The sequence below is a fragment of the Amblyraja radiata genome, chromosome 8, assembly GCF_010909765.2.
Source record: "Amblyraja radiata isolate CabotCenter1 chromosome 8, sAmbRad1.1.pri, whole genome shotgun sequence".
In the NCBI taxonomy this organism is placed as follows: domain Eukaryota; kingdom Metazoa; phylum Chordata; class Chondrichthyes; order Rajiformes; family Rajidae; genus Amblyraja; species Amblyraja radiata.
The window spans coordinates 56787204-56801068 of NC_045963.1; the positions used below are offsets into that span (position 1 = coordinate 56787204).

The window sequence follows — 13865 nt, forward strand, 5'->3', positions numbered from 1 at the left end:
TACACAGAGAGTGGTGAATCTCTGGAATTCTCTGCCACAGAATGTAGTTGAGGCCAGTTCATTGGTTATATTTAAGAGGGAGTTAGATGTGGCCCTTGTGGCTAAAGGGATCAGGGGGTATGGAGAGAAGGCAGGTACAGGATACTGAGTTGGATGATCAGCCATGATCATATTGAATGGCGGTGCAGGCTCGAAGGGCCGAATGGCCTACTCCTGCACCTATTTTCTATTTTCTATGTTTCATGTGGCCTGCACCAACCTACCTAACACTTATTAATATTATATTTTAATTTTAATAAATATCAATAATTATAAGTAACACAATTCTAATGCTCCCTAGGTTTTTCTGCTGGATACTCAATGTTCTGCCAAGACTCCCAACAACAGGGAGGGTTTTGAGCATGCCCAGTCCTGTGTGCTGATCATCGAGCTCCCACCGGATGAGAAACCCAATGGTCACACTCAGAGAAGGTAAGGATATGTTCAGTTGAGGCAGCAGGGGTGGGGAGTAATGGGCTAGCAAGCCTTTGGCCTATATTCCCAATCAATAAACATTCTTCCTCGATCTCCTGTAAGTTGGAATAAATCATAATGAATGGTTTCATAGAAACATGGACAGAGGGCAGTTATTCCTTTGAGCCGGCTCCAATGTTCAGAATCACCATGCATGATCCTTCTACACAATACTATGTTCTTGCTTTTCCCAGGCCTCCTAGTCATACAGCGTGGAAACATGCCCTTCAGCTCATCTTGCCCACACCAGCCAACATGTCCCAGAAGCACTAGTCGCCTTTTGTATCTAGAAATATATCTATCTCCTTACATATATATTCAGTAGCTTGCCCTCTCCAGCTTCTCTGGAGAAATAAAATTCCAGTTTCATCACAGAGTCCCAGTCCTCGTCCCAGTCTTAAATTTCTCCTCCTGTAATACGAGCCTGTGACATCCTTGTACTCAACACCACAGCCAGGGTAACATTCTCGACACATCTATTGTGTTAAGCTCTTGTGAATACAAATATAGCAGACTTTATCTTTCCACACATGGCAGTCCCACCATCCTGGAATCAGCCTGGTGAACCTTTGTTGCAATCCTGTTATAGCAAGTATGTCCTATATCATGTAAAGTTAACAGAACTGCATATGATTCTCCAGGTTCAGTTTTGTCAGGGTCCTGTAAAATTTGCTGCTGAACCCAAATCCTCTTGTTGAGAAGCCTAAGGTACTATTTGTCTTAATTGCATGCTGCATATTTGTCCTCAGTGACCAGTGCACAAGGACATCCTAGTCTTGTACTTCAGGTTTCTGGGTACTGATTTTGTATGATCAGCCATGATCATATTGAATGGCTCGAAGGGCCGAATGGCCTGATTCTGCAACTATTTTCTATGTTTCTCTACCCTTGACCGTGAAGAGCCTGTCCACTTTTCAGTTCAGATTTATCTTTTTTACTGTTGTCCTATTTGTCTTAGCTCTGTTTACTGTTGATCAAACCTATTTGTTAATGCTTTTTTAATTTGTACAATCTGTCCCCCCTTGACATAATCTGGCCATTTTCATCCAGTCATTTTCCTGCTCTGCTTCCTGGTTTATCCTTAGCATCGACTCCCTTCCACCAGAGCCCTCTCCCCTCCACTCTTATATTCATCTTACCTCATATTTACCACCCTAATTATTTAATTTGCCAAAACTTCGGACCTTGAATGTAACCATTCATATTTAATCTCCAAAATTTCAAAGATGCAAGATTTCATCATTATTACAGAGCGACATGCTTCATTGTAGACCCACCGCATTTGCAATTTTGCCAGTTGTCCTGTGATCTCAGCTTTTCCCTTTGTTCAACATGTAATCCTCCCTCCCGACCATTACATTAATCTTCCGTGGATACCCAAGGATGAACCTTGATGCCGTTTCCTTGTAAATCCATGTATTGAATTTCTGACCAAAATGTTTGATCATCCCTAAAGGCTAATGGATAAACGCAATGTCATGTTTAATCATTCCACATTTGCAAAAGTTTAACTTGTTCCCAGCGGCCAGAGTTTTATCTTCACTTTGGAGGCCCCTTTTTCCAACCTTCTCCTGAGCTCTGTGTGTAACCTGCTGTTGGTGTCCAGTGTGTAATAGTGCTCCAGTTTCCTTGTTCTAATCTATCTTCTTGCTTCATTTTTTCTCTCATGGCTGACAACCATCAGGAAAATAGGGTAAGTACTCCAGTTTAATTTCACTGTCTTATTTATGCTATCTCGTTCCACATTTCAATACCTGTTCTGTGACCAAGCCAAAAGCAAAATACTAAAGAAAACTAAAATTTAAAAAAACAAATCAAACAGAAAAGCTGCCCAGGAACAGGGCCAATGTTTCAAGATGATGAAAGGCCACCAATCCTGAACTGTTGACTCTGTTCTTCTCTCCACGGATGCTGCTCAACCTGCTGAGTGTTTCCAGTTTTTATTACATTTACCTATGAAATGAGCAGAGAATCAGATTGAAATGATTCACTATTGGTCGGCGAAAGGGCTGTTTCTGAGATGTATGCCCAGGACTTCTATGTACACAGGAACACTCTCGCACACACCTGTTTCACTCTCAATTTGTCTCAAATCACACAAATATATATTAGCACATGCACACAGATACATATGCATGCCGTTGCAGTGACATGTAATTATACAGCATACTTGTTGCAGTGTGCATGTAATTATACAGCATGGCCCAACTCATCCATGTCAACCAATTGCCTACCTAATTTCATAAGCCTGCATTGGCCTGTATCCCTCCAATTCATTCCTATCCGTGTATCCATGGACCATCCAAATGTCTTTTGAACGTTGTAATCATATCTGCCCCCATCGTTTCCTTGGGCAGTTTATTCCATATATCTAGAACACTGTCTAAACCTCTTGTTTAATCCATAGAATCCCATTCAACTGTATAGGGTGATTTCACTAAAGGTCACTGGAGCGTAGATCCGCACCCACGTGACCGAAAATTTTAACTGGAGTACATGCGTCACTTCCGGTGCATGTTAGTGAATGGGAAAACACGCACTTTCACACCCGTTAAAAACATCGAAAACGGCCTGTTTTTGAGCTGCAATTAACTGTACCAGTCGGGGTGACCGTGAGGCACAGCTACCTAAATTTACAGTCCAAAAAAAAGATAGAAACTAAGGTAAATTCAAGAGGGAGCTGAAGGTGTTAAAACAGAGGAAGTTGTTAGCGGACATTTGCCGTGGAGATTTAAAGATCGAAAATATCGGGAATTATCGCGTTTGCTCGCTGCATTTCATCAAAGGTAATGCATTATTGACTTTTTATCTTTATTCATTTGTTATATGAAAAGTATTCAAAGTTAATCCGTCAGTAAAATTGCAAAATCGCCCATGGTTCTCAGGTGGGTTTTAACATGCAAAATGAAAACGCTTCTGAAGCTCCATTTACCATTTAAATAATCGTAAACTATCAATGCGTTTTGAAATAAATTTTACTGAGATGCAAGCTAAGGAATGGGAACGCCATGCACGTGCAACAAGAAGAGAGTATTAAAGCAGATTTGGTTGCAGCTCAAGCATCTATAGCTCTGCAAGTTGATGCAAAATGAAAACGCTTCTGAAGCTCCATTTACCATTTAAATAATCGTAAACTATCAATGCGTTTTGAAATAAATTTTACTGAGATGCAAGCTAAGGAATGGGATAATTGTCAGCTGTTATTTTGGACAAAAGCAGGACATTTTATTATTTGCCAAATATATATTTCTCAATGTTTCTTGTTTAAAGCCTGCACAATCACCCAAACTACTTATTTATTTATTTATCATCTAATAACAGACAAGCCTGCAGCATGGAATGATGTCAACAATCCTGATTGGGCACCCACTGTGAGCAGGATAGACAATGTGCACAAGAACGCCATCAACTTGCAGAGCTATAGATGCTTGAGCTGCAACCAAATCTGCTTTAATACTCTCTTCTTGTTGCACGTGCATGGCGTTCCCATTCCTTAGCTTGCATCTCAGTAAAATTTATTTCAAAACGCTTTGATAGTTTACGATTATTTAAATGGTAAATGGAGCTTCAGAAGCATTTTCATTTTGCATGTTAAAACCCACCTGAGAACCATGGGCGATTTTGCAATTTTACTGACGGATTTTTAACTTTTAATACTTTTCATATAACAAATGAATAAAGATAAAAAGTCAATAATGCCTTACTTTTGATGAAATGCAGCGAGCAAACGCGATAATTCCCGATATTTTCGATCTTTAAATCTCCACGGCAAATGTCCGCTAACAACATCCGCTGTTTTAACACCTTCAGCTCCCTCTTGAATTTATCTTAGTTTCTATCTTTTTTTTGGACTGTAAATTTAGGCAGATGTGCCTCACGGTCACCCCGACTGGTACAGTTAATTGCAGCTCAAAAACGGGCCGTTTTCAATGTTTTTAACGGGTGTGAAAGTGCGTGTTTTCCCATTCACTAACATGTACCGGAAGTGACGCATGTACTCCAGTTAAAATTTTCGGTCACGTGGGTGCGGAGCTACGCTCCAGTGACCTTTAGTGAAATCACCCTATAGGCTTGCATCCCACCAGGTATTGCTGTAGAACCTGCAAGTCGTTTTTAAGGCTATGACTTCTATACAGTGTACGCAGAAACACTTACCTGATTAACACTAAATCTGCCTCAAATGGTTCAGCTTGTTTCTATGTCTAATCCTCTCTTTTAATCCACAGAATCCCATTCCGCACCATAGTGGTCAGTTTGTTATCCCACCAGGTGCTGCTCCAGAACCTGTACGACGTGCTGCTGGAAGAGTTTGTCAAAGGTCCCACGCCCAGTGATGCTCCGGACCGGACCGTGGCCTTTGGAGAGGTCAGGCCGGCCGGCTTCTTGAGGTACATCTCCATGCAGAACCTGGCCGTCATCTTCGACCTGCTGCTCGACTCCTACAGGACGGCCCGCGAGTTTGACACCCGGCCCGGCCTGAAGTACCTGCTGATGAAGGTGTCGGGGGTGGGCGGGGCGGCCAACCTCTACCGCCAGTCGGCCATGAGCTTCGGCATCTATTTCCAGGCCCTGATCTGCGCCATCCTGACCAACCAGGAGCACATCACGGCCGAGCAGGTCAAGCGGATCCTGTACGAGGCGGAGGAGGAGGATGACGAGGAGCCAAGCTCGGACTCGTCGCGGCCGTGCTCCTCGGAGGACGAGGACATCTTCGAGGAGACGGCGCAGGTCAGCCCGCCCAGGGGGAAGGAGAAGCGGCGGTGGAGGGCCCGGATCGCGTCCGTCAGCATCCAGCCGGGCAGCAACGCCGACTGGGCCTGGCTGGTGCGGCGGCTGCACAAGCTGTGCCTGGAGGTGTGCAACAACTACATCCAGCTACACCTCGACCTGCAGAGCTGCAGCGGCAGCAGCACCGACGAGCCGCCGGCCACCCGCGGTGACCCGCTCTTCTTCCTCCCCTCCTGCCCATCCGAAGGCTCCAGCAGCCCGTCGGCATCGGGCAAGGAGACGACGACGACGCCGCTGTCGGAGGAGGGCGGGCGGCCGCGGGCCGGGCACCCACCGCTGGTCGGAACAGAGGTGGAGGCAGAGCCGGCGGCGTTGCCTGGCAACCCGGGCAGCCCTGGGCCCGAGGAGGAGAAGGCCGAGCTAGGCCGCAGGAAGGAGTGGTGGGAGAGCGCAGGCAGCAGGATCTACACCATCGCCACTGACCGCACCATCGGCAAGCTGGTGCTGGAGTACAAGAGGAGGAAGCAGCAGCAGAACCCAGGCAAGGGGGAGTCGGTGGCAGCATCTTCAGCGAACGGCAGGGGTCCCGACTCGCCACTGCAGCGGCCCCAGCAACTGCTCGACCAGGGCCGCATGAGGCACTCGTTCAGCGCTGGCGCCGAGCTGCTCCGACAGGAGAGGAGACCTCGCTCCGGCTCCACCGCCAGCTGCCAGAATGTCTCCATGCGGGATACCGAGGGCCAGATGCAGGTAAGTCATAGAGTGATGCAGTGTGGAAACAAGCCCTCACTAACCAACATGTCCCAGCTACACCAGTCCCACTTGCCTGCGTTTGGCCAATGTCCCTGTAAACCTGTCCTATCCATGTACCTGACTAATTGCTTCTTAAACTTGCCATAGTACCTGCCTTAACTATCTCCTTAACTACCTCCTCTGGCAGCTTGTTACACATACCACCCTTTGTGTGAAAAAGTAATCTGTCAGATTCCTTTTTCCTTTCACCTTAAACCGATACCTCTGGTTCTCGATTCCCCCTCTCTGGGCGAGAGATTCTGTGCGTCCACCCGATCTATTCCGCGCATGATTTCATACACTTCTATAAGTTCACCCCTCATCCTCCTGTGCTCCAGGGAAAAGAGTCCCAGCTTGCTTAACCTTTCTGGTTTACTTAAAATCTTTAGTCCTGACACCATCCTTGTAAATCTTCTCTGCACCCTTTCAAACTTAAGAACATTTTTCCTATAACATGGTGCCCAGAACTGAACTCAATGCTCTAAATGCGGCCTCACCTACGTCTTATATAACTGCAATATGTCTTATATAACTGCAATATGACAATAAACTCACTTGAACTTGAACTTGAACCAACTTCTATATTCAATACTCTAATTGATGAAGGCTAATGTGCCAAAAGCCTTTTTGACCACCGCATCTACCTGTGACTCTACCTTCAAGGAACTATGTACCTGCACTCCTAGATCCCACTGCTCTACAACACTTCCCAGAGCCCTACCATTCACTGTGTAGGTCCTGCCCATGTTAGGCTTTCCAGTGTGGGGAAACAGCAAGGCCCGCCAGGCTATGCAAATGTCGTTAATTTTGTTAAGTTTATTGTGTACCGAGGAACAGTGAAAAGACCTTGCTAACCAGTCAGCAGAAAGACAATACATGATTACAATTGAGCCATCCACAGTGTTAGATACATGATAAAGGGAATCACGTTTAGTGCAAAATAAAGTCCAGTAGGAGGTCCAATTAAAGATAGTCCTAGTTGTTGATAGGATGGTTCAGTTGTCTGATAACAGCTGGGAAGAAACTGTCCCTGTATCTAGAGGTGTGCGTTCTTACGCTTCTATACCTCTTGCCTGATGGTGGAGGGGAGAAGAGGAAGTGACTGTGGTGAGACTCATCCTTGATTATGCGGGTGGCCTTGCCGAAGCAGCATGACGTGTCTTGGATGGAGCTGTTTCCAAACCATGCTGTGATGCATCCCGATAAAATGGTGATATTTATTCCTAGGAACTTCAACTATCTCTACCTTGACGCCATCAATGTGTACCACTTTGTTTCCTGAAGTTGATCACTAACTCCTTTGACTTGCTGACATTGCGATAAACCAGGTCATGAGGTTCTCAATCTCCTAATTCCTTGATAAATCCTTAATAACTCCATGAGATCACAAATCTGCTTTGAATGTATTATGATTCGGCTTTACGGCTCTTTGGGGTAGAGAATGCTATAGATTCACAATGCTCATAGGAGAAATTCCTCTTCAACTCGCCCTTAAATGGGAGAACCCTTTTTCTGAAATGTCGTCTATCCATGTTCTCCAGAGATGCTGCCTGACCCGCTGAGTTACTCCACTGCTCTAGGTTTTTTTTGTATAAGGAGCAGTCTTATTGAAGTTTGAGCGTTCTTTAGGGGTCAAATTACTTACTCCTACTGGCATTTTCTATCTTCTTATGTTCTTGATAACAATGCTATAAAGTGTCCTGCGACATTCACTATGTAATCGTAATCTAAAGGCAAATTGTTGTGGTCTCACTAAAATAGCTTTTCAATTATAGGCATGGACCAATATGATACTGACTATCCTCAACCAAATCCAGCTACTCCCAGATCAAACCTTCACAGCACTGCAGCCTTCAGTGTATCCGAGTATCAGCCAGCTCACTTGTCACGTAACCGACATCCGCGTTCGTCAGGCTGTCCGGGAATGGCTGGGAAGAGTGGGAAGAGTCTACGACATCATCATGTAATATCCACCCACAATGGGGAAGGAAGGGAAACTGTCTTCATGAAGCACAATGGTTCAGTTTCTGCGTGACCTGCTTTATCAATCCTGACAGAGACATTGCCTCACGATCAGAACACATTACTCTCCATTTATTATCGCTGGCCATTGGCTTACTCCCTGTGAGAGTCACTTCAACCAAGATGCCAACGGAATTGTACCAAGGAATATGCTCTGCAGCGTTGGTGAACACATATCAGTTTTTGAGAAGAGGTGGGAGCATTACATATTCAATAGTTCAATCTGCAAGATGTGGCTATACCACCTCGCCACTTGGTAGGGTGGAATGTAGGTTGGAGGAGTGGCGATCGTGGCTCAGAACAGACACTGTTTGGTTCAAATGGCTCACCCACATGAGTCAAATCAAAGCTTCAGTCACACGTCCAGTTGGATGTCCCACCCATCGGGGCAATTGTGAATATCTTTTACCTGGACACGTAAGCTGAAGCAGATGGAGGAGGTGGAAGGTCTCCCTACACATTCTTTTCATCAAAGTTGATGCATGACCGTACTCTTTTTGAAATGCAAAGTACTTTTTCAGAACAATTCCAACATTTTGGGCTCAGTTGCTCAGGGCTGCCTGCTCCAAGTATTGGTAACTATGTGTAAAGAGCACTGGGTAACATCTTCCCTACTTTGAGATTGCATCCCATCTGTAACTTCCCCTCGTTCCTTTATTCCTCACTTTGTGCCCTGGATTTCCATTGGACTGGTCTATCAGATAGTACTGCTACCTTTATTGTTTGTTTTAATATAAACTGAAATCTTTGGGTAAATGTTTCTGCTGCATGAGTAACTTTCTCTATATGGAAGTTAGTAAGAACCTGGCAGTGCAATTTTACAATTATGCCGGTGTGCAGTTTTCACTTATTCGATAGTTTCAGATTTTGCAAATGGATGTTCTGGTAATTCAACATTAGGTGTAGTTCTGTTGCTTTTTTCCACATCACGAAGTGAGCCTCTTGAAATATGTTCAACTTTCAGGGGATAGGAACAAATGTTTCACTTTTGGAAACATTGGACAAAAGTTTTTATTTCATCCCCAGTCAAAAAAAGAAACACAGCAGAGAGAGGCCATTTAGCCCATTGCACCTGTGCCAGTCCTTTGTAGGAACTTCTGAGAACCCCAGTCATGAGGAGCTCTTGCATTGATTTGTCACTTGAGGATGGGTGCAACTAGCCTGCAGTGCTACAGGTGACGTCATTGATAACCCTGTTGTCAAGTGCCTTAGGACGTCAACGTTAAAGGCAATGAGTGAATGTAAGTTGTTGTTGTTGTTTTGGCTGTTCTCACTGCCCAAAGAGCCACACTATTGTTTAATTCCTCACGTGTCCTCCTCCCAGCCTTGTCTGACTTTCAACCCACCAAAATCCCACCACAACCTTCAAGTTTGTCCACCAACTCTCCATAGCTCTTCCCTTCCTACTTGCATCCTCTTCTCCCCAAGCCTCGAGTACCCCCACTCTGTCCACACCCCACAGTGGCTTTAACTCTTGGAGAGCCAAAGCCTTAGTTCACCCACACCCCGTGCAAAAGGATGAGTGTTAAGTCCTGGGCAAACTCAGCAGGCCAGGTGCAATGCAGCCGTGTTGATTATTTTAGACATTTTCTGTTTTGTATTTCCACCATCCACTGTATTGAACTCATTCTGCAGATGCCAAATTAATCCACCATAATGTAAGGTCATGTCATAAGTGATAGGAGCAGAATTAGGCCCATCAAGTCTGCTCCGTCATTCAATCATGGCTGATCTATCTCTCCCTCTTAACCCCATTCTCCTGCCTTTGCCCATAACCCTTGACATTCGTACTAATCAAGAATCTATCCATCTCTGCCTTAAAAATATTCATTGACTTGGCCTCCTCAGCTTTCTGTGGCAGAGAATTCCACAGATTCACCACCAGATTCACCGACCAGATCCGCCACCTTATTGTGGCTAAAAGGGAACCAACCAGGGAGCTAATATTCCCAAAAGCTTTTCCTTCCCCTCTTCCATCTCTATTGATTCTTGCTCATTCTTGGTGAAGACGTCATACTTGGCGTATGCAGCAAAGGCAAGGAATTGAGTGGTCTGAGGGGCCGATTGGTCGACTCACACTCCCAAACAGTGTGTGAGAAGCCATATATATCCCTGTTCTGTTGCACACACAATCCTGATTTATCAAAAGATCACCAGACCTTTAAATCCTGGATCTGTCCAAACAGCCTTGTGGGGACACCTTCACCAGAAGGACGGCAGCATGTCAGGGAGCCAGCTCACCATCATTTTCTCAAGAGCAATTAAGGATGAGCAGTGAATGCTGCCCTTGCTCATAAAACCCACAATGAACCACCAAGTGGCGCCAACAATCAGTCTGTCCTTTCCTGCTTTGTGTTTTAATTGTATGTGTTAAATGTATGTTTGTGCTCTTTAGCTTGTATGTAAATGTATGTTTATAGCGTTCTTTACCTTGTTTTATGTATAGGGTGGGGAGGGGGAGTTGGGGGAAAGTTTTTTAGTCTCTTACCTCAACGGAGAGGCGATTTTTTTTGTTCAGTATCATATCTCCATCCTCACTGTGGACTAACATTGAGGAGTTTGCGGTCTTTGCTGGAGACCGATTTTGCGAGCTCCACCGCGGGGAGCCTACGGGACTTTAATATCATGGAGCCCGCAATCCCTTTGCCAGGGTTGACCTCAGAGCTCCAACCATGGGTGCTTGCGGACTTAACATCACGGAGCCCGCGGTCTCTGGTCAGAGACTGTTTTCGGGAACTCCAAGCCACGGAGGCTTCGATCGGCCCAACGCGGGAGCTTCGATCACCTCGGCGGATGGATCAACTGCTCCGACCGCGGGAGAATAAAGAGGAAGAAGATTGTACTTTTTTGCCTTCCATCACAGAGGACTGTGGATGTTTAACTTTTATGTAGTTGTGTGTCTTGTTGCTTTTTTTTCGTATAGCTGTATGGTAATTCGTATATCACTGTACCTTAACTGGTACATGTGACAATAAAAGACCTTTGAAACCTTAATAATAACCACAATAACCCTTAACATACTCACATGCACCAACTCTATCTAATATGTTGTCCAGTATGGCTAGTCAGTCCCTCCTTGGCACTGGCTATGTTAGCCATGACTCCTCCTGCCTACACTAAAGGTGGAAATCTTATAATCCTTTTCGCCCACCAGCCTCCACTGTCACCAACACAAACGCAGCACCAACTGAAACTGAGGAAATCTATTATGCAACGGTGAAGGATGTCACCAACGTAAACTAATCACAATGGCATCAAAGATTAGACCACGGAAAATATATTATTGGTATCCTGTATGTATTAACTTTGTTTCTCTAAGATTATGCACTTTTTTAAAGCTCATCAACTCAAGTGGGTTCCATGACTAGCAATAAGTATTTTGCTAGTCATTAGTATTAAATTCTGTCAGAGTCCAAAAAGCTCCTGCACACCGAAGAAGGGTCTCGACCCGAAACGTCACCCATTCTTACTCTCCAGAGATGCTGCCTGCCCCGTGAGTTACTCCAGCTTTTTGTGTCTATTTGCACATCGAGACCCGTGCTGGCACTCTTTCCTCCAAGCCACTGGCAACGTGTAACCAAAACTGTTGGACCGCCAAGATTCCCCACATCTGTTGAGGCGCAGACAGTCTGTCATCTCACCGATTGCTCTTCCAGTCATCTATAGCAAATCTGACAAATGTCAAAGGTTATGGATTCATATCTCACCAATAAACTTGTGCTGCTCCATGTGACACGGTCTGGTACATCTAAAGTGTAAAGTATGTAACCAAGCTTCTCTCTGATGGAAAGATCCTGAGATACTATTTTCAAGAAGGATAGGGGAACCCTGACTTATCTTGGAAGCCTGACGCATCTTTATTTCTCAGTTAACATCAACATAATTATCAACTACATTATTACTGTCTGTGGGAGCTTGCTCTGCACACATTGAGTGACACATTGTGACTGAACTTCATTGACTCTGAAACATTAGGAAGATGTGAACGCCACTAAAATGCAAGTCGTCTTCTCTAATTTTTGTTTCTGTCCCCCCCACTATTACGAGCATCTTAGAAGCAGTCTCTCAAAGCAACTTAAGGTTGAAGGAACACAATTATTTTTCACTTGCAGCCTTATCCAAAACTGTAGAGACTGGCAGGTGTTGGTAAAGAAGTCTTGACAAGTCGCTTCAGTGCATTTTATCGTTGGTACACCATAACTGCTGTTGAATATCAAGAGTAGATGGTTAGACCCTGGCTTATTAGAGATCATTGTCTATGTGAATGCAACTTACCATTTAGTAGCTTGAGCCTGATGGGTTGTCCAAGCCTTGCTGCCAATGGGTATAGACAAATTCATTATCTGATCAGTTGCCAACTGAACACTGCTGGTTATGAATGAATACCTACAACCTTGAATGTGACAAGGGAAGGTCTTAAATGAAGCAATTGAAAATGGTTGACCCTAGGAGACAACCCTGAGGATCTTCTGTGACGTCCTGAAAGTGGGGTGATTGACCTCCAACAACCGCAACCATCTTGCTTTGTGCGAGGGACAAATCCAGCTAGATATATTTTCACAGATGGAGTAAATGCAGTGTTTAACAATTCCACACAGATCGACACTTCAAATATTCAGTGATACATCTGGGCCGCGTCTAATTCAGACCTTGCCACATGAAACTGTGTACAACATCTTCACAGCCCTCATTCAATCCTGTTCTCACAGTCACTGTGAAATAATTAATTCACTTTTTATTTATAAAGTATTTGTGCTTTCCAGGCATTTCAGTTCACATTTGGCTGTTTGGAATTTTGCTGTTGGTATTGCTTAATTTATGTCATGAAAGCCATATCTGTATGTATATTTTTGCTCTGCCAATAGTAGTCTGATTAGGCCATTTTACTTTCAAAATTACATTCTAAAAAGCAATTGTGAGATGAATTATATTTATGTTGCTTGTATTGTCAAATAAAAAATGCAGGTGCACATTTAGAGCTGAGTTTTACTGCGGCTAGTTTTCTTTTTGTTTTCTGAGTATTCCTGCTATTGAGACCTCAAAATTAAATTATTTCAACATACTCCTCACTGGCTTTCTTTGTGTTACCTTCCATGCACAAACACATTCAAAACTCTGCTGTCTTTGTCCTAGTGTGCACCAGGTCCTGTTCATCTATCACCTTTATTGACTTCTGGTTCACCAAAGCCTTGACTTTTAAGATTTTCATCATTATGTTTGAGGTTTAGGGCTCCTCTGCATCCCTGTAATCCATCTATCTATCTATTATTATATAAAAGTCTGTGGCTGCCGCTGTCCGTCCGTCCGGCTGCCTGCCGGCCGCCTTTCCGCCTTTGATTCGTTGCTACGCCGACACCAGACGCAGAATCGCCGAGATTTTTTCCATTTCGGTAGAGATTTCACTTTTCATTCTAAGTATCCACTCCTGATTAAATTTTGTCGTGTTTATGTACACATTTTTAATCAAATCCTTCTCCCCCCCCCGCAAATGCGCGTTGGGGAAACAGACCCAACGGGTCTGCACTTGGTCTAGTATTCTCTAAAATCTTCCGAGATTCTCTAAATCGGGGCTGTTTGTCATCCCTGAGTTTAATTCGTTGAGTTTATTGCCATATGCACAAGTACAATGAGGTACATGTACAATGACAATCTTGCTTGCAGCAGCATTACAGGCACATAGTCTCAGATAAACACACAAAAGCAGATTATACATAAATTACACAAAACTTCTTTAAAAAATTGCAAAAAGGCAGGACATTAGTGTAAATTGCAATTAGAATAAAAAGCAAATCCACATTAGTGCAAGAGGT

The 13865-nt window shown here is 44.2% G+C and overlaps 1 protein-coding gene across 2 annotated transcripts in view; it reads left to right on the forward strand.

Annotated features, from left to right (window-relative positions):
- Positions 1-9082, forward strand: part of arfgef3 (ARFGEF family member 3) — an 83235-nt gene extending 74153 nt beyond the window's left edge. The window contains exons 32-35 of one of the 2 annotated variants that reach the window (XM_033025969.1): positions 341-471; positions 2198-2206; positions 4740-5991; positions 7809-9082. In XM_033025969.1, the coding sequence (XP_032881860.1) occupies positions 341-471; positions 2198-2206; positions 4740-5991; positions 7809-8000 (1584 nt within the window). In that variant the 3' untranslated portion in view covers positions 8001-9082. The remainder of the gene's footprint in view (positions 1-340; positions 472-2197; positions 2207-4739; positions 5992-7808) is intronic. The other variant, XM_033025970.1, reaches the window with a different exon arrangement.
- Positions 9083-13865: the final 4783 nt, after the last annotated feature.